General features: G+C 42.2%; 2 protein-coding genes across 9 annotated transcripts in view; one reads left to right on the top strand and one right to left on the bottom strand.

Moving 5' to 3' along the window:
• Nucleotides 1-8,505: 8,505 nt before the first annotated feature.
• Nucleotides 8,506-21,047, bottom strand: LOC738391 (cancer/testis antigen family 45 member A10). 5 transcript variants are annotated; one of them, XM_063804878.1, is made up of 5 exons: nt 20,865-21,047; nt 12,658-12,832; nt 10,473-10,721; nt 10,002-10,095; nt 8,506-8,779 (listed from the first exon to the last, which is right to left on the bottom strand). In XM_063804878.1, the coding sequence occupies exons 1-5, from the start codon at nt 20,916-20,918 to the stop codon at nt 8,722-8,724; spliced, it is 630 nt and encodes a 209-aa protein (XP_063660948.1). In that variant the 5' UTR covers nt 20,919-21,047; the 3' UTR covers nt 8,506-8,721. The 5 variants fall into 5 exon arrangements, with proteins under 5 accessions (XP_063660948.1, XP_024208900.1, XP_024208901.1 ...); XM_024353132.3 differs by lacking the exon at nt 20,865-21,047 and adding an exon at nt 20,779-20,858; XM_024353133.2 differs by lacking the exon at nt 20,865-21,047 and adding an exon at nt 16,285-16,551.
• Nucleotides 17,659-25,148, top strand: part of LOC129135417 (sarcoma antigen 1) — a 22,861-nt gene continuing 15,371 nt past the window's right edge. For 2 of the 4 annotated variants that reach the window (XM_063804877.1, XM_063804876.1), the window contains exons 1-2: nt 21,141-21,217; nt 23,678-23,764. In XM_063804877.1, the coding sequence (XP_063660947.1) occupies nt 23,678-23,764 (87 nt within the window). In that variant the 5' untranslated portion in view covers nt 21,141-21,217. Of the gene's footprint in view, nt 17,912-21,140; nt 21,280-23,677; nt 23,765-25,148 lie in introns of those variants that run through there. The other 2 variants (XM_054676334.2, XM_054676333.2) reach the window with 2 other exon arrangements.

The following is a 25,148-nucleotide window of genomic DNA, read 5'->3' as shown; positions in this document are numbered from 1 at the left end:
GCAGGCAGAATTTGCAGTGAGCTGAGATCATGCCACTGCACTCCAGCCTGGGTAACAGAGTGAGACTCTGTCTAAAAATAAAAATCAATCAATCAGTAAATAAAGTCAACCTCTATCTGTTAAAGGTAACCATTATTGTTAATTGATAAGAAAAATGAGGGCCCCAGTGCGGTCGCTCACGTCTGTAATCCCAGCAATTTGGGAGACCAAGAGGGGTGGATTCCTTGAGCCCAGGAGTTCAAGAGCAGCCTGGGCAGCATGGTGAAACCCCATCTTAACACAAAATACAAAAATTAGCTGAGCGTGTAACTGTGGTCCCAGCTGCTTGGGAGGCTTGACACCAGGAGGTTGAGGCTGCATTGACCTTTGTTCGCACCATTGCACTATAGCCTGGGTGACAGAGTAAGACTGTCTACAAAAAAAAGAAAGAGAGAAAGAAAGAAAGAAAGAAAGAAGGAAAGAAAGAAAGAGAAAGAAAGAAGGAAGGAAGGAAGGAAAGAAAGAAAGAAAGAAAGAAAGAAAGGAAGGAAGGAAGGAAGAAAGGAAGAAAGGAAGGACGGAAGAAGGGAAGAAAGGAAGAAAGAAAGAGAGAAAGAAAGAGAGAAAGAAAGAAAGAGAGAAAGGAAGGAAGGAGGGGAAACCTTATTATATTGCATCTATTAATCATTTTAATCTGGAACTTTGTATATTTTTCCACCTTTTTTATTTTTTTTGAGACAGTCTGGCTCTGTCACCCAGGCTGGAGTGCAGTGGCATGATCTTGGCTCACTGCAACCTGCGCCTCCCAGGTTCAAGCAGTTCTCCTTCCTCAGCCTCCCGAGAAGCTGGGATTACAGGCATGCACCACCATGCCCGGCTGGTATTTGTATTTTTAGCAGAGACGGTGTTTCACAATGTTCTCCAGGCTGGTCTCAAACTCCTGACTTTAAGTGATTCATCTGCCTTGGCCTCCCAAAGTCCTGGGATTACAGGGGTGAGCCACCATGCCCGGCCCATTTTTCCACTTTCACAACTTATTTTAAGTGCAGCAAAATTTACTTGAATTGTCCATAGTGGTAAAAAATATTACAGCGAAATTTTTAGAGTTTTAATGGAACAGGCAGTTTCACTATTGACACAATTATTTGGAAGGGATTACTTCACTGGTTTTGTAATTCAAAAGTTACGTTTGTAAAAAAATTAAAATTAAAATTAAAAAATATAGCCAGGCATGGTGGTGGGCACCTGTACTCCCTGCTACTAGGGCAGCAGAGGCAGGAGAATCACTTGAACCTGAGAGGTGCAAGCTTCAGTGAGCAGAGATCGCGTCACTGCACTCCAAAGGAGCAGAGATCCATTGTCACTGGGGGACAAAGGGAGAGTCCGTCTCAAAATAAATAAATTAATTAAAATTAAAATTAAAAATTATGTTTGTTAAGAACCCTGTTAGAAGAGAGTCATATTCAGTATTACAGCTTCTTAGCCTATTGTGTTAATATTTGCCTGTGCTTCAGAGCCTTCATAGAACACATTTTCTTTTGGAATATATTTGATTGATAGGAAAGCTTAAACATTGTTTTCACTTTGATGTAGGAACAGTTGTTTTGTTTGTTTCCTCTAGTGCTATCAAAATAAAATACTCATTTTTTGCATTAAAAAAATCCCACCAGAGCAGTACTCATAGGAGTATTTGATTGAATAACCATGAGACTGGAATCTTGGTGGGGCTTAATTAGAATCCTGCCTACCACACAAGCCACAAGTGGACAGCTGCATACGACAGTCCTGACTGGGACAGCCCTGAAGGACAGTGATGAAGGGAAATCCTCCCAGAGGGAAGAACTTTGAGCAGTGCACCTTCTTGGAGGAGGCATATCCAGACGTGTAAGTATGTATCATGCATAGGCTGTGTCCCACTCATTCGCTGAATTGTCAGGGACTTTGAGAACACACGATTAAAAATGTGTGACAAAGAAGTCTGAGAAAAAAAAATATGTGGACAGGCCTGTCCAAACGGACATACAATGTGAAGATATTGGGGTCTCATGAGAGTTCTCAGCAAAGGGTATCCTCAGCAGAGCAGAATTTTAATAATCAGATGGATAAGGTACTTATTATCTAGGTATTAATCAGCCTCTTTCCCTAACACGTGTGTCACAATCTTACCGGCTCAACAAACAAAGTGGTCAAACTGGCAGGGTTGGAGATTATGCGCAGTAGCATGGACCTCCACTCACCATGCATGGCAAACCTGGCTACGGTCATTGCTGAGTGAAAAATCTTCCAGGAATGGAGACCAACACTAAGCCCCCAATTTGGCACCAGACTCCAGAATGATCTGCCAGCCACTAGTTGGTATGTGGATTACAATAGATCACTTGTATCATAAAAAGAGAAGTGCTTTCTTCTTACCTGAACAGACATTTAGTCTAGATATGGATTTTCCTTCCCACTTGCAGTGCTTTTGAGAAAACCAATGTTTGTATCTTGGCTTCCAAAATTCTGGAAAGCGCTAGTTCCTCAAGTTCCTAGGGTTATTCATTCTGGAGACTCCAGTATACTCTGCAAGAAAACCTGTAGGCCATCCACCAAAATGCCCAAATGGAGTCACTCTTAAATAACGAGCCCTGCATGTTTCCAGAAACTCTAATTATCAGTGAAAAGTTTACTATGACAGCGATTTCGCCACCCAGGGCAATTGGAGAATGGCAGATACTAGGGACCATTAACTCTGTGAAAGCTGTAGAAGACTGCAGTCAAGAATCACAGTTACAGAACCAAAAGTGACAGTCTTCTATTTTCGATGTTTGTACAAAGAGGACACACAATTAATAAAGTGGTCGAGGAACAGGTTTCTGCTTTAATACCAAAAACTAACATAGAAACCTGTAAAGATGTCCAAGTATAGTAATCCTTTTCCTGTGTATTTGGTTAAGATTTAAAACTGAAGCTTTCTTTGTTAGCTTTTTTAAAATTATAGATGCCAGAAGGGTACATGTACAGATTTCTCACTTGGATATAATTGCACAGTGCCGGGGTTTGGGCTTCTAGTGAACCCATCACCCAAATAGTGAAGAGAGTATCCAATAGGTAGTTTTTCAACCCTCCGACCCGCTCCCTCCCTCCCCTCTACCTCCATTTTGGAGTCTCCAGAGTCAATGGTTTCTACCTTTATTTTCATGTGTACCCATTGTTTAGCTCCCACATATGAATGAGAACACGCAGTATCTCATTTTCTGATTATCAGATTTTGCTTCTGTGTTTCACTTAAAAGTGAAGTTTTCACCGGACACAGTGGCTCACGCCTGTAATCCCAGGATTTGGGAGGCAGAAGCGGGTGGATCACTTGAGGTCAGGAGTTCCAGACGAGGCTGGCCAAAGTGGCGAAACCACATCTCTACCAAAAATACAAAAAATAGCCGGGGCCCTGCGCAGTGGCTCGCACTTGCACTTTGGGAGTCTGAGGTGGGCATATCACTTGAGGTCAGGAGTTTGAGACTAGCCTGGCCAACATGGTGAAACTCTGTCTCTACTAAGAAATACAAACAATTAGCCAGGTGTGATAATGCGTTTCTATAGTCCCAGCTACACAAGGAGGCTGAGGCAAGAGAACTGCTTGAACCCGGGAGGTGGGGGTTGCAGTGAGCCGAGATTGCACCACAAACTTAATCAAATTGTTGTTCCAACTGCAGCTGCTGTACTACAAGTGGTTTTGTTGTGTCAGCAACTGTGACATCCCTCGGAACCTGATATACAATATTGATTAGGTGAATGTTTGGCTTTCTTTCAGTAATTGTCGTAAACAAGAATTTCGATTCAGCTAGAAAGGACAGCAATGTACTATCATTTCCTGTTTCAAGCTTATATCAACTCTCTAGGTTTATATCCTAAACGAGTTCTTAGGGAAAATGGCCACCTTTCTCTTAAACCAGATGTGACACCATTCTTTGCAGTGATGACATTATGCTGACTGAAAAGGAGGTAGCAACTAATCCAGACACGGTAGCAACACACTTGCAAGACATTATGTGAGAAATAATTCTCACACAAAATCAGGGGCCTTCTAACTGAGTGAAGCGTTTAACAATCTGGTAGTCTGGCATGTCAAGATGGTGGTTATAAGGTGAACAGCAAGTTCTTACATCTTGCCTTTCTTACTACTAAATAAGGAACATGAAACGAGTTGCATAATAGATGCTTGTTTTAGCATATACCTAAATGTTGTGCAGTACCGTGGACCCATTGACAAGTGACTGAAACCCTGCTAGCATGGACCGGGGCCCAGAAAAAGAGAAGCTTCCCTAATCCTGCACCTGTGGTCTCATGTGGAGTTCCCTGAGACCAGTTGACTAGAAAATAAAAAACATCATGCCTGATTTTCATTTGTTACTTCAGAATATGCAGGCACCACATCTATTAGGTTTGTTACTAATGCAAAAGAAATTGTCCCCGATTCAGCAGCTTAAAATAACACAAATATATAAGCAGTTCTGTAGATCAGAAATCCATGCAGCCTGGATTGGTTTCTCTGCTTAGGATCTCACAAAATCAAAGTTAGGGTATCAACCAGGCTGCTGACTAACTAAGGACTCAGAGAGAACCTGTTTTCAAGCTCATTTGGGTTACGGGCAGGTCTAACTTCTTAAAGTTGTGGAACTGAGGTAGCCGTATACTTGCGGTCTTGGCTGAGGCCACTCTAAGCTACCTGAGACCCCTCCATACCTACTTGGGTGCACCCCTCTATCTTCTAAGCAGTAATGGTGCATCATGATTATGGTGGCTGAGATAAAGCTTATTTACGGGTTTGGCAACATGAACTTTCATTTACCAGGTCCATCTCACTACAGCCACTGCTCACTATTCAATCTGACAGCAGCAGAGACCAACACTGAGTCCCCAATATGGCACCATGTCCCAGAGTGGTCAGTCAGCTTCCAGGTAGCACTGTGATTACTTGGGTCTGCTTCCACGATTGAAGGGGTATCACTTTGATCTTGCTCAAATAGACACTTATTCTGCATATGGATTTTCATTCCCACCCATGGAACTTCAAGGAAATCGGTACTGTGGTATGAGGAAAGGCTGTATCCACCATCGTGGTATTCCACACTGCACCAGTTTTAAACATCAAACTCACTTTACAGGCAATGAAGTATGGGAATGGGCTCATGCTAATGTACTTCACTAGTCTTGTGATGTTCTTCAACATCCTGAAATGGCTGGCTCAATAGAACATTGGAGGACCTTTTAAAGCCTGAGTTGTCATTGCAGCTTTGTGGCAGTGCCTTGTGGGGCTTGGCTGACAATCTAGAAAGTGGCAAAGCTGAATCCTAGCCTCAAGTATATGGAACTATTTCTCCCATAGCCACATTTATGACTTCAAGAATGAAGGAGGCAATATGTGGGCCTTCTCTCACTATTCCTCCTGGGTATCTAGTAACAAAATGTTGCTTCTTATGCTCAAGAAGCAAACTGTGCACCAAGAAGCCAACTTTTGGCTCTGCTGGACTAGAGGACTTAGTTACACATTGAGGAATTTTTTCAACAGGGGAAACCAAAGTGATTCCACCAAAATGAAAGTTGTTCCATATGAACTTTAAAGTAGTTTTTTTCCAATTCTATGAAGAAAGTCATCGGTAGCTTGATGGGGATGGCATTGAATCTATAAATTACCTTGGGCAGGAGGCCATTTTCACGATATTGATTCTTCCTACCCATGAGCATGGAATGTTGTTCCATTTGTTTGTGTCCTCTTTTATTTCATTGAGCACTGGTTTGTAGTTCTCCTTGAAGAGGTCCTTCACGTCCCTTGTAAGTTGGATCCCTAGGTATTTTATTATCTTTGAAGCAATTGTGCATGGGAGTTCACTCATGATTTGGCTCTCTGTTTGTCTGTTATTGGTGTATAAGAATGCTTGTGATTTTTGCACACTGATTTTGGAACCAAAAAAGAGCCCGCATTGCCGAGTCAATCCTAAGCCAAAAGAACAAAGCTGGAGGCATCATGCTACCTGACTTCAAACTATACTACAAGTCTACAGTAACCAAAACAGCATGGTACTGTTATCAAAACAGAGATATAGACCAATGGAACAGAACAGAGCCCTCAGAAATAATGCTGCATATCTACAACTATCTGATCTTTGACAAACCTGACAAAAACAAGAAATGGGGAAAGGATTCCCTATTTAATAAATGGTGCTGGGAAAACTGGCTAGCCATATGTAGAAAGCTGAAATGGGATCCCTTCCTTACACTTTATACAAAAATTAATTCAAGATGGATTAAAGACTTACATGTTAGACCTAAAACCATAAAAACCCTAGAAGAAAACCTAGGCAATACCATTCAGGACATAGGCATGGGCAAGGACTTCATGTCTAAAACACCAAAACCAATGGCAACAAAAGTCAAAATTGACAAATGGGATCTAATTAAACTAAAGAGTTTCTGCACGGCAAAAGAAACTACCATCAGAGTGAACAGGCAACCTACAGAATGGGAGGAAATTTTTGCAATCTACTCATCTGACAAAGGGCTAATATCCAGAATCTACAACGAACTCAAACAAATTTACAAGAAAAAAACAAACAACCCCATCAACAAGCGGGCGAAGGATATGAACAGATACTTCTCAAAAGAAGACATTTATGCAGCCAACAGACACATGAAAACATGCTCACCATCACTGGCCATCAGATAAATGCAAATCAAAACCACAATGAGATACCATCTCACACCAGTTAGAATGGCAATCATTAAAAAGTCAGGAAACAACAGGTGCTGGAGAGGATGTGGAGAAGTAGGAACACTTTTACACTGTTGGTGGGACTGTAAACTAGTTCAACCATTGTGGAAGTCAGTGTGGCGATTCCTCAGGGATCTAGAACTAGAAATACCATTTGACCCAGCCATCCCATTACTGGGTATATACCCAAAGGATTATAAAACATGCTGCTATAAAGACACATGCACACGTATGTTTATTGTGGCACTATTCACAAGAGCAAAGACTTGGAACCAACCCAAATGTCCAACAATGATAGACTGGATTAAGAAAACGTGGCACATATACACCATGGAATACTATGCAGCCATGAAAAATGATGAGTTCATGTCCTTTGTAGGGACATGGATGAAGCTGGAAACCATCATTCTCAGCAAACTATCGCAAGGACAAAAAACCAAACACCGCATGTTCTCACTCATAGGTGGGAACTGAACAATGAGAACACATGGACACAGGAAGGGGAACATCACACACTGGGTCCTGTTGTGGGGTGTGGGGAGGGGGGAGGGATAGCATTAGGAGATATACCTAATGTTAAATGATGAGTTAATGGGTGCAGCACACCAACATGGCACATGTATACATATGTAACAAACCTGCACGTTGTGCACATGTACCCTAAACCTTAAAGTATAATAAAAAACAGTACCTGGCACAATTAATATTTGTTGAATAATTGAATGAATTAACTTTTTTTAAAAAAGCATAGAATGGGCTGGGTGCAGTGGCTCATGCCTGTAATCCTAGAACCTTGGGAGGCTGAGATGGGCAGATCACTTGAGGTCAGGTTTCGAGACCAGCCTGGACGACATGACAAAACCCCATCTCCACTAAAAATACAAAAATTGCAGCGTGATGGCACCTGTGGTGCACCTGTAATCCCAGCTACTTGGGAGGCTGAAGCACAAGGATCGCTTGAACTGGGGTGAGGTCGAGGTGGCAGTGACTTGTGATCGTGTCACTGCACTCTAGCCTGGGCAACAGAGCAAGATTCTGTCTTTAAAAAAAATAAAAAGCATAGAATGTTCAAGTCATATCTGGAAACAACAGCCTTACAGGGACTGCTACTGCAGCTCCAAATTATTGTATCAGACCAATCCTATCTAGGAACTACCTTTATTATATATATTGGATATACCCCCCCTCCACACGCATACATATATATATATGGGGGTGTATATATAATATGTGTAATGTGTATTATATGTATAATGGGAGATTAGAAAGTGTGCATGTGCATGTATATATACCCCCTACCAACACACAAACACACACACACACACACACACACACACACACACATTAAAATCTCGCATTAGTTCTGCCTTTTCGTTGAAGGCTGACTGATACAGATTTCAACATTGAGATCGGGTTCCCACTACACCAGGGGCCAAGGAAGAGTATGTGTGATATGTCTAGAGAGCTTCTTAGTCCTCCCGTGTTTTTCGATTAGAGTTAAAGGAAAATCACAGCAACCCCATCCAGGCAGGATATCTAATGGTTCAGACTCTTCCGTAATGAAGGTTTGAGTCATCCTGCCAGGCCAAGCATCATGACCAACTGACATGCTATCTTAGGGCAAAGGGAATGCGAAATGGGTAGCGAAAGAAGGTAGTTATAAACGCCAGCTACATCAGTGTGAGCTGCTGCAGAAACCACGACTGTAACAGTATTTACCTAATGGGTTAATAATATCTACCAGCACAGGTGGGAATACAAAATAACCAAAACACAAGTTATCCTTTCAAATAAAATGCTTTAGGAAAAAGAACATCTTTTACTAACAGAAATTTCTTAGCCTCTGGAAGGCCAGTTGATTCGGTAACATATGCCAGGAGACTTCAGCAATATCCTGCTCCATTGTAGAAAACAGTAATCTGATCCTTTTCTCTCCTCAATCATTAATGAGATTATGCATTTGGGGTGTGATAATCCTCCAGGGACAAGTATTCTCAAATCATACGTTTCAGTTTCTTCTTAAGGTGCTTAACAAAGTCTCGTCTCATACATCTGAAGAGAAAGAGACATGTCATTAACCAAAAGATAGCCAAAGAACCTATGCTGTAGGAAGTGCTGTGACAGATGGAAAGATGAAGTAACAGTCAGCATGGAAATAGAAATGTATCTGCATGGTAAGAGGTAGTCTAGCCGGCAATAACAAATGCTGGCAAGGGTGTGGAGAAAAGGGAACCCTCATACACTGTTGGTGAGAATATAAATTACTACAACAACTATGAAGAACAGTTTGGAGGTTCCTCAAACAACTAAAAATGGAGCTATCATATGATCCAGCAATCCCACTGCTGGGTATATACCCAAGAGAAAGGAAGTCAGTGTACCGAAGAGATATCTGCACTCCCATGTTTGCTGCAGCACCGTTCACAGTAGCCAAGATTTGGAAGCAACCTAAGTGTCCACTAACACATGAATGGGTAAAGAAAATATGGTACATATACACCATAGAGTACTGTTTAGCCATAAAAAAAAAGAATGAGATTCAGTCATTTGCAACAACACGGATAGAACCGAAGGTCCTTATGTTAAGTGAAATAAGCCAGGTGCAGAAAGACAAACTTCACATGTTCTCACTTATTTTGGGGAGTAAAAGTGTAAAACAACTGAACTAATGGAGATAGAGAGTAGAATGACAGTTACCAGAGGCTACAAAGGTTAGTGGGGGTGGAGGGTGTGGGAAGTGGGGATGATTAATACGTAGAAGTAGGGAATAAATAAGATGTCGTATTTCATAGCCCAACAGGGTGACTATAGTCGGTAATAATTTAATTGCACATTTAAAAATAATGAAGAGTATAATTGTATTCTCTGTAACGCAAAGGATAAAAGCTTGAGGTGATAGAAACCCCACTTACCTTGATGTGATTATTACACATTGTTGTCTGTATCACAATATCTCATATAGCCCAGAAATATATGCATCTGCCATGTGCCTACACAAATTTTTTAAAAAGAGGTAGTCTAGCAAATACAAAGAGTGTCAATTGAGGGACAATGCGCACCTCAGACTATGGTGAAAATGGAAGTCTCCATAGTCTTCGAAGAATGAGTTAGACTCAGATAACATTAGCCTAAGTAACTGTGGAGACAGCCATAACTGTGAGTGAGGACCAGGGTTTGAGAAACGCAAGGCAGGGGCTGTTCCCCAACGCTCACCCCCAGTACTCTATTGAGCCCAAGTGCTTAAAGAAATTGGACAGTTCCTATTTCTACCCACCTTGCTGCTTCCTTGATGATGGATTCAAAAAATCGTTTCCTGACTGCAGTAGGTCCTTGCACTCCTTCAAGCATTTTGAAGACTTTTTCATATTCTGAAGATGTTGAAAAAAACCTTCAGTATTATCAAATATAAAGAAGAATAGAAGTGAATCTACACCTCAGCAATCATGCTTCAGAGGCTGAAATGTTTTAAATGCTTAAATCAAGATACCTGCACATACAAAACCTAAATAATAAAAAAGGCACCTGCACATACATACGAATGTAACTCCTTTAACCATAACCAAGTAAGAAAAGAAAAACAAAAAATGTACATGCTTTAGTCAAAGAAAAGAGGAACCACCATAAATTACGTGCAATCTCAACTCTGGCAAAGAATGAGCCTCAAGAGGTAACATGGATATCTTCTGAATCATAGAAAGAGAGACTTCCTATAGTTTTATAAAACAGACGTTCTTACACTACTTACTTCGTCCAAGGTATCGGATTTCCTTCACTACTTGATATTTTATATCAGCATTAATTTCTTGTTGGCTTTTGGGAGAGGAGGCTATTCCTCTGCATTCTAGGTCATCTCCAGAGAAACTGCTGGTAACGTTTCCTCCCACAGGTGCATTGCTACCAGGTTTCCGCATCATCCCATCTTTGCTGAAACCAGTGAAGTCATCAATCTGAGAATCCAATTGGCTGGGTGGAATACCATCTCCTGTCATAAGCTCTGGTGAAACAAATTTTGAGTAAAAGCCATCAGTTGGTGTTTGACCACTTTCTTTCCCCTCCACATAAACCTCATGAATGACAGATCTGGAAATCAAACTGAGAAGTTGAGCTGTGAGATACGTGTGTTTCATCACCCCTCTGGGTACATCTATGTGCGCCTCAGTTTCTAGGGAATTATTTATTTCATAAATGGGAGGATACACCAGGGAGAAATCCCAGGCCTGACAAACGGAGGCCAGGACACATAATACAATAAAACCACCTCTTATTTTCTGTCGCCTTGAATAGATATGGAAACCAAGTAAGACAGTACAACTCTAAAGCAACATTCACAGATCCCTGGTACTCATGGGATAGTTTCAGCTTGTTATGCTTTACAAGTTGAAAGCAGCAAGTCTCACTTGATATCATGATTTCTCAAACTCACTTACAAACTGCCATGCTTTACTGAGCTGGAACCCAGGCAACTGGGATACAACTCAACCGGTCTCCTGTTATATCAAACATATTCTGAGAAAATAGAGGCGGCCATTACTGCTAAAAGTTCTATACGCACTCCATCACCAAAAAGTCCCTTTTACTGTATGATTTTCCTCATCCTTCCTTTCTGTCTCACAAAAGTGACTTTCTTTTCACTCCAGGTCTGACACCTCTCATTTATTCATCGTCTGTGGCAGGCAGCATGCCAGTAGCTGGGGATCAGCAGTAAACAGCCCAGAGAGCAACGTTCCCTGCCCTTGTGGAGCTCACATCCTCATGGGGCGGTCAGACAGTACGTGCACAATGAGCAAATGAAACATACAGTGTTGGGCTAGTGGTAAGGAAGCAGTCCACAGGCCTGTGGGCAACAGCAGCAGAGGGAGCCCCAGGAGCTGCTGCTGGTTGGGCAGAGCCTTCTGTGGAGGTACCCTTGGGCAGGGCTTGAAGGAAAAAGCAGAGCTGCCTGCGCAGAGGCAGAGGGGGAGTTCCAGGCTGCGGTGAGGCCAAGGATATGGGCTGGAGTGGGGATGGACCGGGCACTACGGGGTGAAGGACAGTAGCAGAGAGACTCAGGAGATGATGGGGCCCGTGTGAGGAGAGGGTGACAGAGGCCAGGCCACGCAGAACCTCGCAGACCAAAGCTGCTTCGCAGTCGGTTCTGAGTGCTTAGGAGTGTTGAGGATGGGTGTTCAGGAGCGACATGGCATCACGTGATTTACATGCCAACATCATGACCCGGCTGCAGGGTTGGAGGGTATGTGTTTGATGCGGGAAATAATGGGAAACATGGAGGTATCTCAGGAGCTCAGTGATTGATCGTGGCAGAGTGGAATAGAAGGAGAGAGAGAGATGCTGGGGTTCAGGAATTTTTTACAGTATTTAGAGAAGAGAAGAAAAAGAAATGTAGAAAAAAACAATGATGGGGTCGGGGGTGGTGGCTCGTGCATGTAATCCCAGCACTTTGGGAGGCTGAGGTGGGTGGATCACCTGAGGTGAGGAGTTCCAGACCAGCCTGGCCGACATGGCGAAACCCCATCTCTACTAAACTTACAAAAATTAGCTGGGTGTGGTGGCTCGTGGTTGTAATCCCACTACTCGGGGGGCTGCGGCAGAAGAATCACTTGAACCCAGGAGACGGAGATTTCAGTGAGCCGAGATCGCGCCACTGCACTCCAGCCTGGCCGAGAAGAGCGAAACTCCATCTCAAGAAAAAAATGATAGAGATTCACCAATAAGGACAAGAAATTAAAAAAAAAAAGATTGTGGGAAATGGAAATCCTAGAAGGTTTTCATGAAGAAGCGAGTGAACAACTGTCAAATGCTGCTGAGAAATTAATGGCAATGTCAGCTGAAACTGTTGACCTTGTCAAGGACAGTTTCTCTGGAGGGGATGAGGCAGGAGGCCGACTGCACTGGATACAGCATGAAGAGGAGGTGAGGACAGGCTTACTTACTCTTTTCTTTGGACATGGCAGAGCCTGCAATAAGGCTGTCTCCTGCTCCTTGTTTCCTTGCCAACAGGGCCATCCTCTGCCTTTTCTGATACGAAGGACTGTCACATTCCCTGGGACGTTTAAACACGGTTTCAGGATCTACAGCCACCTTCTCTGTTTTATCGGTCATTGTTTCCTGAAAAACATCAATGAACGTACTCCATTCACGACAAAAATCTAACAATCACAAAATGGCAAACAGTCTGCATATGTGTATACAACCAAGACTTTGAATCATTAATTTCACTTTTAATCATGAGCCAAGATTTACCAAGTCTGAACAAACACTCTGTTCTCAGGAAAGGAAACCCAATTTTAATGTACACTAAGTAAAACAGAAGAAAGATGGTGTAACCAAATCAATCAGAATGCTTGTGGAATAAGCAGCTGACATCAACCAAAAATAGATAAAAATATTATTACCTATTTGAAGATGTACAAGCCAATCTGTATTAACCCTTATTAGAAAAAATGGATGTATAAACCAATCTGTATTAACCCTTATTATACATTATATTTTAAATTTTATATTATATATATTTAATATATAAGTATTTATGCTTATATATTCAAACAGATGTATAAACCAACGTGTATTAACCCTTATTAGGAACCCTTATTAGAAGATTGATACAAAACTGATAACAACATCTGTCAAGGACTTTAGAAGGAAGAAAAACTACAAGATCAAGCCAAAAATACCAGCCAATATCACCCTGAACTTAGACGCAAAAATTCCAAACTAAGGGTGAGCAAATAAAATGTACTAGTACTTAAAAAGGACATACATCAGCCATGGTGCAGTATATTGCAGAAAGGCAACATTGATTTAACATTTGAAAATCGATAAACGTAGTGCACCACATTAACAACAACAACAACAACAACAACAACAAAACAGGGAAACACCGCATGATCATTTTCATACATGGATCAATGTTTAAAGTCCATTCATGATAAAAATTATCACCAACTTAGGAAAAAGGCAACTTTCTTAACCTGGTTAGCATATGTACAAAAAAATTGTAAATGCCATACTTTATAGTGATGTATCAGTATTTTCTCCCTGAGTTTGAAAACAAGACAAAGATGTCCACTATCCATTCAAGAATTTACTGGAGGTTCTAAAAAGTACCATAGCATCAGGAAAATATAACAGGTTTAAAATTTGGAAAGAAATAAAACTGTCATTATCCACAGATGACATTGTTCTGTGCATAGAAAAATGCAGAAGAATAAAATCATTATGGTTAATAAGCAAATTTAGTCAACATATTAGATATAATGAAAACCAATGGCATTTCTGTATAATTAATAGCAACAAATAATTAGAATATGAGATTTCAAATGTCATTAAAAACAGTTCCAAAAACATCAAATATTTAGGAATAAATCTAATCAAGATGTGCTAGAGTACTTCACAAAAATTATAAAACATCACTCAGAGAAATTCAAGACTGCAGTAAATGGAGAAAAATATTCTTTCCATGCATTGGAAGACTTTTTTTTTTTTTTTTTTTGAGTCAGAGCCTCACTCTGTCACCCAGGCTGCAGTGCAGTGGCACAGTCTCTGCTCACTGCAACCTCCACTTCCCAGGTTCAAGCAATTCTCCTGCCTCAGCCTCCTGAGTAGCTGCGATTACGGGTGCCTGCCACGACGCTGGATAAAGAAAACGTGGTACATATACACCACGGAATACTATGCAGCCATAAAAAAGAATGAGTTCATGTCCTTTGAAGGGACATGTGTCAGCAAGCTAACACAGGAACAGAAAACCAAATACCACGTGTCCTCACTCATAAGTGGGAGTTGAACAATGAGAACACATGGACGCAGGGAGAAGAACATCACACAGTGGGGCCTGTCAGGGGTTGGGGGGCTAGGGGAGGGATAGCATTAGAGAAATACCTAATGTAGATGACGGGTCAATGGGTGCAGCAAACAACCATGGCATGTGTCTTCCTATGTAACAAACCTGCACGTTCTGCCCATGTATCCCAGAACTTAAAGTATAATTTTAAAAAAAGGAATATTATCGTAATGACATCGGGTGAGTCAAAGATGTTTCTTAAAATGATAAAAAGCACTATCCATAAATAATACACTAATTAATAAAATTAAGAGAATCTGTTCATCTACAACACATTATTGAGATCGTGTAAAAGCAAAAAAGATTTATAGAAGATACTAAAATTGTATATGTATTTTTATATATGTACATATACGCCTGTGTGCCTGTGCGTATAACTCAAATACAGAATATATGGAAACTACAAATCCATTTTTAAAATACAAACATCTCAGTAAAAGCTGGGGGAAAATACCTGAAAAGGAACTTCATAAAAGGCATAGTTAAATGACCAATAAACACATAAAATGGTGCTAAAAAAAAAAAAAAAAGAAAACAATAAATAGCTGGGTGCGGCGGCACTGCAATCCAGTCTGGGTGACAAAGGGAGACCCCGTCTCAAAAGACAAACAAAAATCAATAAATAAAAACAATTTCTTAAAAAGGTGCTCGATCTCATTAATCAGCAGAGAAATGCGAGTGTAGACATAAGGAGAGATCACTGCACACCCATCAGAGTGGCTGGAATGAAAGACTAACTGTACTGCGACTGTTCAAATGTGGCACAGCTGGAACCTTTGAATATTTCTGGACTCCCATTCCCACACAGACACCTGAGGCTGTGGCTGAGAGGTCAGATAGAATCCCAGGAAAGAGCTCCGTCAGAATTGCGATCAACCAACCGAGGAAAAGCACCCCAACCTGGGTCGAGACAGAGTTCCCAAGGTCACGTGGCCTCCTTCATGGCTGACACAGAGCTCCCTGAGTCCCACCATAGGCTTAGAGAATCCAAGGAACATTACCCCATTCCCCGGCGGCACCGGGAGAGAGCACCTACAGATAATAATTTTAAAAACCCAGCACCAAGAGAAAGCATCCAGTAAGCGTCCACAACGGGGATAAGCAGAACCAAAGAAAAGCCAACATATTGTAACTGAGAGCGAGCAACATCCGAGGACAAATGCGCCTCACGGCCGACATCAGCACCCAAGGAAGAGTCCACCAGAGGTTGAGATAAAGCCCCCGACAGTGACCCCACAGGGCTACGATCATGTGTCCGGGGCACAGCCACCCCCACCACGTTCCATGAGCACAGATAGTGTCCCCAGGGCGGAGTCCCCCTCAGGACAGCGACTGAGCGGGAAAGAAACACCGCGGCACCCGAGGCCGACACAGGCAACCAAGGCATGGCCCCCACTCCCCGGGCTCAGGTCATTTCAGCAGGAAAAGTCGCCTTTTCCATCACCGACAGGGAGCCCCCAAGAAGAGCCCCCAAGAAAAGCCCCCTGGCCCCACAACATAGCCGAGACGGGGTGCCCAAGGAAAACGCTCCCCCGCGGCTGACACAGGCGCCCATGGCGGTGTCCCCAGAGCTAAGCCACTTCCCCAAGGGAGCCCTCCCACACACCGGACAGAGAACACCACAGAAAAGACTCTTTCTGAGGAAAAAGGACACTTTCCAGGGCGAAATTAAAGCATCCAGGGAAAAACTGCCCACTCACAGTCCTGAAGTCCTGACCTTGCTGGAGGAGAGACGGCGGCACCTCACAAAATGGCAGTGAAGTTGTGGCGCCTCCCCACTGGTGGCACTTTCTAGAAACCTGCCCTCTGGGAGTTGTGGGAAATGTGCCCCCTAGGGCACCAGGGAGTGATGTGCATGGGGAGATGTCTCACCAGAAGCACCGATCCTGTTTGGCCCAAGGGGGATGGGAGGAAGGGAAGTAGCCAGCCACAGCGTGCCTGCCCCAGCCGAACACTGGGAACCTGTTGGGGGCGCCAGAGTGCTGAGGAGAAGCCTCGTGCCCCAGAGAACCAGGAAGCGCAGCCCTCCCCTTCGTTGACTCTGGCGCCCTCTACAGGCGACCTTCAGTAACAACTGCACAGCAACATAAGCAGAGGAATGCAGAACCTTCTCACACAGTGGGATGAAATCGCCTGGGTAACATAGTGAGACCCCGGCTCTACAGAGCAACCTACCAACCAGAAAAACACACACACAAAAATTAGCTGGGCATGGTGGCGTGTACCTGTGGTCCCAACTACTTGGGAAGTTGAGGTGGGAGGATCGCTTGAACCCAGGAGGTGGAGGTAGCAGTGAGCCAAGATCGTGCCAGTGCACTCTCCATCCCAGACCATACAGAAGACTCCATCAAAAAAAAAAAAAAAAGAAAGAAAAAGAAGCAACAACAACAACAAACTGAAATTTTCATTTGAGGGGGTTGTTTTTTAAAGTCAACCCCGACCGGGCGCAGTGGCTCACGCCTGTAATGTCAGCACCTTGGGAGGCCGAAGTGTCTGGATCACCTGAGGTCAGGAGTTCAAGACCAGCATGGCCAACATGGTGAATCCCGTCTCTACTAAAAATACAGAAAATTAGCCAGGTGTGGTGGCACGCACCTGTAGTCCCGCTAAGGAAGGAGACCACTACTACTCCTGCTGCCCTCCTCCCCCTACCTTGCCTAGTTCACAAGACAGGAGGAAAGAAAGAAAGCAAAAAGTTGGAAAAAAAAAAAAAAGTAAAATAAATAGCCAGACAACCTTGGCACCACCACCCAGCCCTAGGAGTTAAAAAAAGTAATAATAATATCAACCCCTGACCTAAACTACTTGTGTTATCTCTAAATTCCAGACACTGTATGAAAAAAAGCATTGTAAAACTTATTGTTCTGTTAGCTGCTGCATGTAGCCCCCAGTCACATTTCCCACACTTGCTCAATTTATCACGACTCTTTCACGTGGACCCCTTAAAGTTGTAAGCCTCTAAAAAGGCCAAGAATTTCTTTTTCGGGGAACTCAGCTCTTATGACGCAAGTTGGCCGATGCTCCCAGCCGAATAAACCACTTCCTTCTTTAATCCGGTGCCTGAGGAGTTTTGTCTGCGGCTCATCCTGCTACATTTCTTGGTTTCCTGATTAACGGACAGTCGAGGCAGCCCCTTAGGCAGCTCATGCCTGCCCTGTAGAGCATCCCTGCTGGGAACTCTGGCCAGCTTGAGCGATGTGGATCCTGAGAGCGCTCCGGGGTAGGCATTTGCCCCTGTGGAACGCCTTGTCAGAGCAGTGCACAGCAGGCCCCCGCGGAGGATCAACGCAGTGGCTGAACACCAGGAAGGAACTGGCACTTTAAGTCTGGACATCTAAAACTTGGTAAGACTGGTCTTTGGAACTTGCCGACTCCATTTGAGTGGAAGCATGGCCAGATCACCCACGGTGTACCTGTACCAGCCCTTTGGTTTTTGTTTTTGACTTGACTTGAATTGCTTGATAATTTTAGTTTTGATTTTGACTTGACTTGAATTGCTTGATAAAAAGGCGTGCCTTTATTGGCACTTTGGTTTACTTTCCATGGAATGGAAGACATTATTAAGAGACATTATTGTTAATTCTCTCAGAATGAACATACCAATCATTTAAAATTCCACCGTGTTAACAAAATTTTTTCTGAAAATTGACAAACAGATAATTGTTTTAAGTATATGCAAATCGAAGATTTGGTAAAGCTAAGACAATCTTTAAGAAAAAGAACTAAGTTGGTAAATACACACTACTAAATATGAGATTTACTATAAAGGTAGAGTAATTAAAACCGTGTGGTATTGGAGCAATGACAGGTAAATACACCAAGGGCAGAGGACACAGAGGCCAGAAACAATCTGGAAATGGAAAATAGCTAGATTTACCACAGGAGAGCTCCTGTAAATCATTGTGGAAAGACTAGTGCTTTTAATAAATGCACTTCATAAATGCAGGGAAAATACAAACTTTGATTCTTACCCCATCCCACTGCAGAAAACATTATTAAAGATAGATAGTGAATCCAGTAAAAAATATAAGATATTAGCTTTACAGCTTTAGAATAGGCCAAGGTGTTTTTGATTAGGATAAAAAAGCTCTAACCATAAAGAATACATTGTTTAATTAGACATAATTAAATGTAAAACTTCTATTCCTCAAAAGACACTCTTAAGAGAGTGGAAAAGCAAAGCATAAATGTAGATTACATATTATATAATGTATAGGATAGGTTATATATAAAAATATACATTAATCATATATAAATATATATAATATATATAATATAATATTTTATATATATACATATATATGTATCTGGCAACAACTGAGTGGAATCCAGAGTATATCCAGAACTACAAATCAATTTTAAAAGCAAACATCACAATAAAATTTGGGGGGAAAAGCTGAATACGCATATCATAAGAGTCATACTCAAATATACCTTTAGTAATCACATAAAATATACCCGGACTCTGACTTTACTCCATTCCATGAAAATTTATTTGAGGTGAATAGGAGATCTAGAAGAAAACTTAGAATATTATCGTCATGGCATTGGGGGAGGCAAAGATTTTCACTTAAAATAATAAAGAGCTCTAGCCATAAACAAGACTGATTAATAAGATTAAGAGAATCTGTTCATCTAAAACACATTATTGAGATACTGTAAAAGCAAAACAGATTTGTAGAAGACATTCAAATTGCATATGTATTTTAATACATGTACATATATGCCTGTGTGCATGTGTGTATAACTGAAACCCAGAATATATGTAAACTACAAATCCATTTTTAAAATACAAACATCTCAATAAAATTTGGCAGAAGAGACCTCAAAGGGAACTTCCTAAAAGACATGGTTAAATGACCAATAAACACATGAAAAAGTGCTCCGAAAAAAAAAACAATAAATAGCTGGGCGCAGTGGCTCACGCCTGTAATCCCAGCACTTTGGGAGGCCAAATTGGGCAGATCACTTGAGTCCAGGAGTTCGAGACCAGCCTGGGCAATTTGGCAAAACCCCGTCTCTACTAAAAAATACAAAGATTAGCCAGGCTTGGTGGCATTCGCTTGTAGTCCCAGCTACTGAGGCACGAGAATCGAGCGAGCCTGGGAGCCCAAAAAACAATCAAAAATCGATAAATGAACACTTTAAAAAAGGGTGCTCAATCTCATTAATTAGCACAAAATTGCAAGTGTAGACATAAGGAGAGATCACTACACTCCCAAAGAGTGGCTGGAATGAAAGAATAATTGCACAGTGAGTTGTGTGCATGTGGCGAATCTGGAACCTTCAAACATTTCTGGACCCCGATTCCTGCACAGACATCTGAGGCTATGGCTGAAAGGTCAGATAGAATCCCGGGGAAGAGCTCCCTCAGGACTGAGAACCAACCAAGGAAAAGCACCCAACCCTGGGGTGAGACAGAGCTCCCAAGGTCAGCTGGGCACCCTCGTGGCTGACACAAGAGTTCCCCGAGTCCCACCACAGGCTCAGAGAATCCAAGGAACAGCACCCCACTCCCCGACAGCACCAGGAGACAGCACCCACAGATAATAATTTGAAAAACCCAGCACCAAGAGAAAGCGTCTGGTAAGCGTCCCCATCAGGGATAAGCAGAACCAAAGAAAAGCCAACACATCCTAGCTGAGAGCGAGCAACATCTAAGGACAAATGTGCCCCACAGCCGAGAACAGCACTCAAGGAAGAGTCCCTCACAGGCTGAGGTAAAGCCCGCGACAGAGGGTGACCCCATAGGGCTGTGATCATGTGTCCAGGGCACAGCCACCACCACCCCGGCCCTTGAACATAGACAGAGCTCCCAAGGCAGAGTCCCCCCTCAGGGCTGCCACCGAGCAGGGAAGAAACACGGCCACACCCGAGGCTGACACAGGCAACCAAGGCAGGGTCCCCAACCCTGGGCTTAGGTCATTTCAGCAGGAAAAGCCCCTCGCATGAGTGAGGGAGCCCCCAAGAAAAGCCCCCCGGACCCGCAACACAGCCGAGATGGGGTGCCCAAGGAAAACGCTCCCCCATGGTTGACACAGGCGCCCATGGCGGTGTCCTCAGAGTGGAGCCACTTTCCCAGGGAACCCTACCACACACCCGACAGAGAACACCTCAGAAAAGACACTTTCTGAGGAAAAAGGACACTTTCCCGGGCGAAATTAAAGCATCCAGGGAAAAACTGCCCCACTCACAGTCCTGAAGTCCTGACCTTGCCAGAGGAGGGGCGGCAGCACCTCTCAAAATGGCAGTGAAGTTGTGGCGCCTCCCCACTGTTGTAACTTTCTAGAAACTTGCCTTTTGGGAGTTATGGGAAACGTGCCCCCTCGCGTGCTTGGGAGTGATGCTCATGGGGAGGCGTCTCACCAGAAGCACCAATCCGGAAAGGCTCAAGGCGGATGGAAGGAAGGGAAGCTGACCGCTATCGCGTGACCTGCCCCAGCCTAACACTGGGAACCTGTGTGGGGCGCCAGAGTCCGGAAGAGAAGTTTTGCGCTCAGCAGGACCGCTGGCGCCAGCGGGAGAACCAGGAAGCGCAGCTCTCCCCTTAGCTGACTCTCTGGTGCTCTCTACAGGTGGCCTTCACTATCAACTGCACAGCGGGCAGAGGCAGAGGAACACAGAACCTTCTCACACAGCGGGATAAAAGGGTGAATTTGGAGCTGACAGGCAAATATATCTTGTGATATATTTCTCTGGCTTTGATATCAGGGTAATATTGGCCGCATAGAATGAAGTAGTGTTCCTCCGTTATTTTTTGGAAGACATTGCTAAGTACCGGTATTATTTCTTCCTTAAATGTTTGATAGAATTTACACGCGAAGCCATCTTGGCTTGGCTTGTATTTCTGGGGAGATTTTAAATTACTAATTAAATCTCTTTTCATGCTATAGTCCTAAGTCGATTTTCTACTTATTATTTATTTATTTATTTATTCATTTATTTTGAGATGGAGTTTCACTCTTGTTGTTCGCTCTTGTTGCCCGGGGTGGAGTGCAATGGCATGATCTTGGCTCACCCAACCTCCGCCTCCCGGGTTCAAGTGATTCTCCTGCCTCAGCCTCCCAAGTAGCTGGGATTACAGGCATGCGCCACCACGCCCAGCTAATTTTGTATTTGTGGTAGAGACGGAGTTTCTCCATGTTTGTCAGGCTGGTCTCAAACTCCCGACCTCAGGTGATCCGCCTGCCTTGGCCTCCCAAAGTGCTGGGATTACAGGCGTGAGCCACTGCACCCAGCCTGTTTCTTCTTGAGTCAGTAATTTGTCTTCCAAGAATTTTTTCCATTTTACCTAAGTTGTTTAGTTTGTTGGCGTAAAGTTGTTCATAATGTATTCCTTTTAATTTCTGTAAGGTCAGTATTAATAACCCCCCTTTCATTTTTGATTTTGATAATCTGTGTAGTCCTTTCTATTTTTCTTGGTCAGTCAAGCTAAAAGATTGTTAGATTTTTTTTTCACCTTTTCGGTGAACCAACTTTTGATTTCATTGATTTTTCTGTTTCTTATTTCATTGATTTTCTTCTACTCTAATTGTCATCATTCCCCTCCTTCTGCTTGCTTGTATTAAATACATCAGTTTAAAACTTCAGGAATAACAAAAGATTTGTTTCGCAAAGGAAGATTTGAAATGTTAGACATGTAGAAATGCTTATGATATTGCAAGTAGCAGTCATTTCGACCAGTTAACCAGAAGGAAATTCGGTGTGCTGAAACCAAACAAGTTTTCTTTTGTGCCGGGCTTTTACTGATTTTGAAAATATCAAGTCTAGTTTGTGGGAAGCTGTTTATTGCATGAGCAGTTTATTTTTTTAATGTTTTAATATAGAGAATGCCCATGTTCACTAAATCCCACAAGTTTGTTTGTTTGTTTGTTTTTTAACTTAAAGGAAAGTATGTATTAACCAGCACATACACTATCCTCTTTGTGCTTTATCTCTGGTAATCCTTATAAGAGCACCATGAGTTAGATACTGTTTTATGCCCTTTTTATGGAAATAGAATCTTAGAGTGTACATTTAAGTAGCTCTCCCAGGTATAACCAGCTGGAAAAGTGACAGAACCTAGGTCTCTCAGATTCCAGAGACTGCACACACGAATACTATATCACACTGCTTACTGCTGTGAGTTCAGCAGAGAATTCCTTGTTTATATGGAAATAACAAAATTGATAGTATCCAGGATAATTGGCAACAGTTTACAAACCCTCTTTACCCCCACTTTGGTGATTTTAAGTGGGGTCATCTGTCCACTAAATTAAACAGATCTTAGGCTGGTCACACTTCTAAAATTGTACACCAAGTTTGTGTGTAAAGGTACTTTCCCAGGGAAAAATATCTGTAGATTTAATCAAATTATCCAAAGAGGGTTAGGCCCACTACCCAGCGTTCCCTGGATGATAAGAGAATGCCATGGAGCCTACACCCTTCCAGTGGGAAGAATAGTGCCAATTTATTTGCCATTTATGTTCTAGTTTTTAATCAGAGTGTTCTAGTCACACACACATAGTTAGCTATGAGGAATATCTGCAGATGCTGGTTCCTCCACTTCAAACGAGTCAGCTAACTCTAGGTGAAGAGCTTTATACTTTGGACTATGTGGTTATAAATGATGGGCAGGTAGGATAACTAGAACAGTGTATATGCTCATTAATACATACTTATCCTTTAAGTCTGAAAAAATGAACTTGTGGAATTCAGTGAAAATTGGCATTCTAAATATTAAAGTATTAATATTTAGAATTATAGATTTTTAGTTGGGATGGTGGTATAAGGAAGGTCAGCCCATTCTCAAACTGGGGTGGAGGCATAAGGGACTTGTTTAACCTAACCTAGTGGTGTGAACCTACAGGAAGTAGTGATGGTGGACTGAGTCATGACTTAGGTAAAGGGAGATGATTCTAGATCATGGAACATGATATAGATTCTAGACATGAGATTCTAAACTCTGTTTGGTACCAAGGCACACATTGCTAAGACAATCTGTGATCATGTACTCTCAAGAGGATCATATATTTCAGCTGTATAGCGCCAATTTATGTGCCAGTTACGTTCCAGTTATAAATCAAAGTGTTCTAGTAACACACATAGTTAATTATGAGGACTATCTGCAGATGCAGGCTTCTCCACTTCAAACGAGTCAACCAACTCCACCTGAGGAACTTCATGCTGCTGCCTATGTGTTTACAAATGATGGGCAGGTAAGATAACTCTTTCTATTTCTGCCCTAATTGTGACATTCTTCGTATAATTATTTTCTCATTGGAAAGATGAATATAAACTATATGTGTTAATTCTCTTGATTTAAAAGATAAAATATGACACAGGAACTCTTATGTGAACATAAAATGGGAACTTTTTGATCCAAGAGTGGATTGGTTGTACTAGGAACTGATTTATTTTATTTTATTTTATTTTATTTATATCTTTTTTTTTTTTTTTTTTTGAGATGGAGTTTCACTCTTGTTGCCCAGGCTGGAGTGCAATGGCACGATCTCAGCTCACCGCAACCTCCACTTCCCGGGTTCAAGTGATTCTCCTGCCTTAGCCTTCTGAGTAGCTGGGATTACAGGCATGCGCCACCACACCCAGCTTATTTTTTGTATTTTTAGTAGAGACAGAGTTTCTCCATTTTGGACAGGCTGCTCTCGAACTCCCGACCTCAGGTGATCCGCCCACCTCGCCTCCCAAAGTGCTGGGATTACAGGCATGAGCCACCGCACCTGGCCGAACTGATGTTTTTAATTATCACATTCAATGCTCATAGTTGTTCTGCAGATATGTATTACTATCTACCCTTTAATAAGAAATCAAGGCTGACAGTGGTCAAATGGCTTGCCCCATGTGACACATGATAGGAGGTAGAGCCAGGGTTTGAACGCATATCTTTCTGACTCCAGAGTCTATATTCTTTCCCACTCCCCACAATAACTCCTTTAATATCGAGATTGCAGTCTACAGTCTCTCTTTCTGTTATCCAAGTCACTAGTGCTCTGCCTAAAAAAATGACTAAGTATTCCTCGTGGAATATGAAGCACTAGGTGATGTTGCCATGATTGGATTGTCCTGATGGAGATCTTAATGTGAGTTTTGTGTTGTGTATGAGAGAGACTTACTAACTTCACCATTAAAACATGAAGACAAAGGGAATTGCATCTGCACTAGGACACAATTAGGCAATAATCTCTTCTGTAACAAAACCAGACTAAAGTTATTCCACCACATTCCCAAAACTCCTCAATTAATTAGGCTTTTCCTTAATTTTCTGTGCCTTTATTTTCTCTTTTTTAACAATAGTCATAAGAATCACACCTCACTCATAGGGATTGGCCAAGGATTGAGTTAATACATGTAAAGCATTGAGAACAGTACCTGGAGGGTAGTAAATGTTCAGTAAAAATGTTTTCACACATTCTCCACTCTGCTTTTATAGGAAATGAAAATGGTTTGGAAAATTTTTTAATCAAAATTATATATTTGAATATAATTTTCATTAAATATGCTCCTGCATATTTAATGCAAGAGCATATTCTTTATTTCTTCAACTTTTACTTTAAGTCCTGGGGTACATGTGCAGGATGTGCA

Source organism: Pan troglodytes, chromosome X, assembly GCF_028858775.2.
Source record: "Pan troglodytes isolate AG18354 chromosome X, NHGRI_mPanTro3-v2.0_pri, whole genome shotgun sequence".
NCBI classification, from domain to species: domain Eukaryota; kingdom Metazoa; phylum Chordata; class Mammalia; order Primates; family Hominidae; genus Pan; species Pan troglodytes.
This window is presented reverse-complemented; position numbering and strand designations above follow the sequence as displayed.

Coding starts and splice junctions, on each gene's coding strand:
- LOC738391 (XM_063804878.1), bottom strand. CDS start 20,918: ATGAGCATCACTCCCAAGCACGCGAGGGGGCACGTTTCCCATAACTCC. Junction 10,096..10,472: donor AATCCGATACCTTGGACGAA/GTAAGTAGTGTA, acceptor CAACATCTTCAG/AATATGAAAAAGTCTTCAAA. Junction 8,780..10,001: donor ATCATCAAGGAAGCAGCAAG/GTGGGTAGAAAT, acceptor CTTTCTCTTCAG/ATGTATGAGACGAGACTTTG.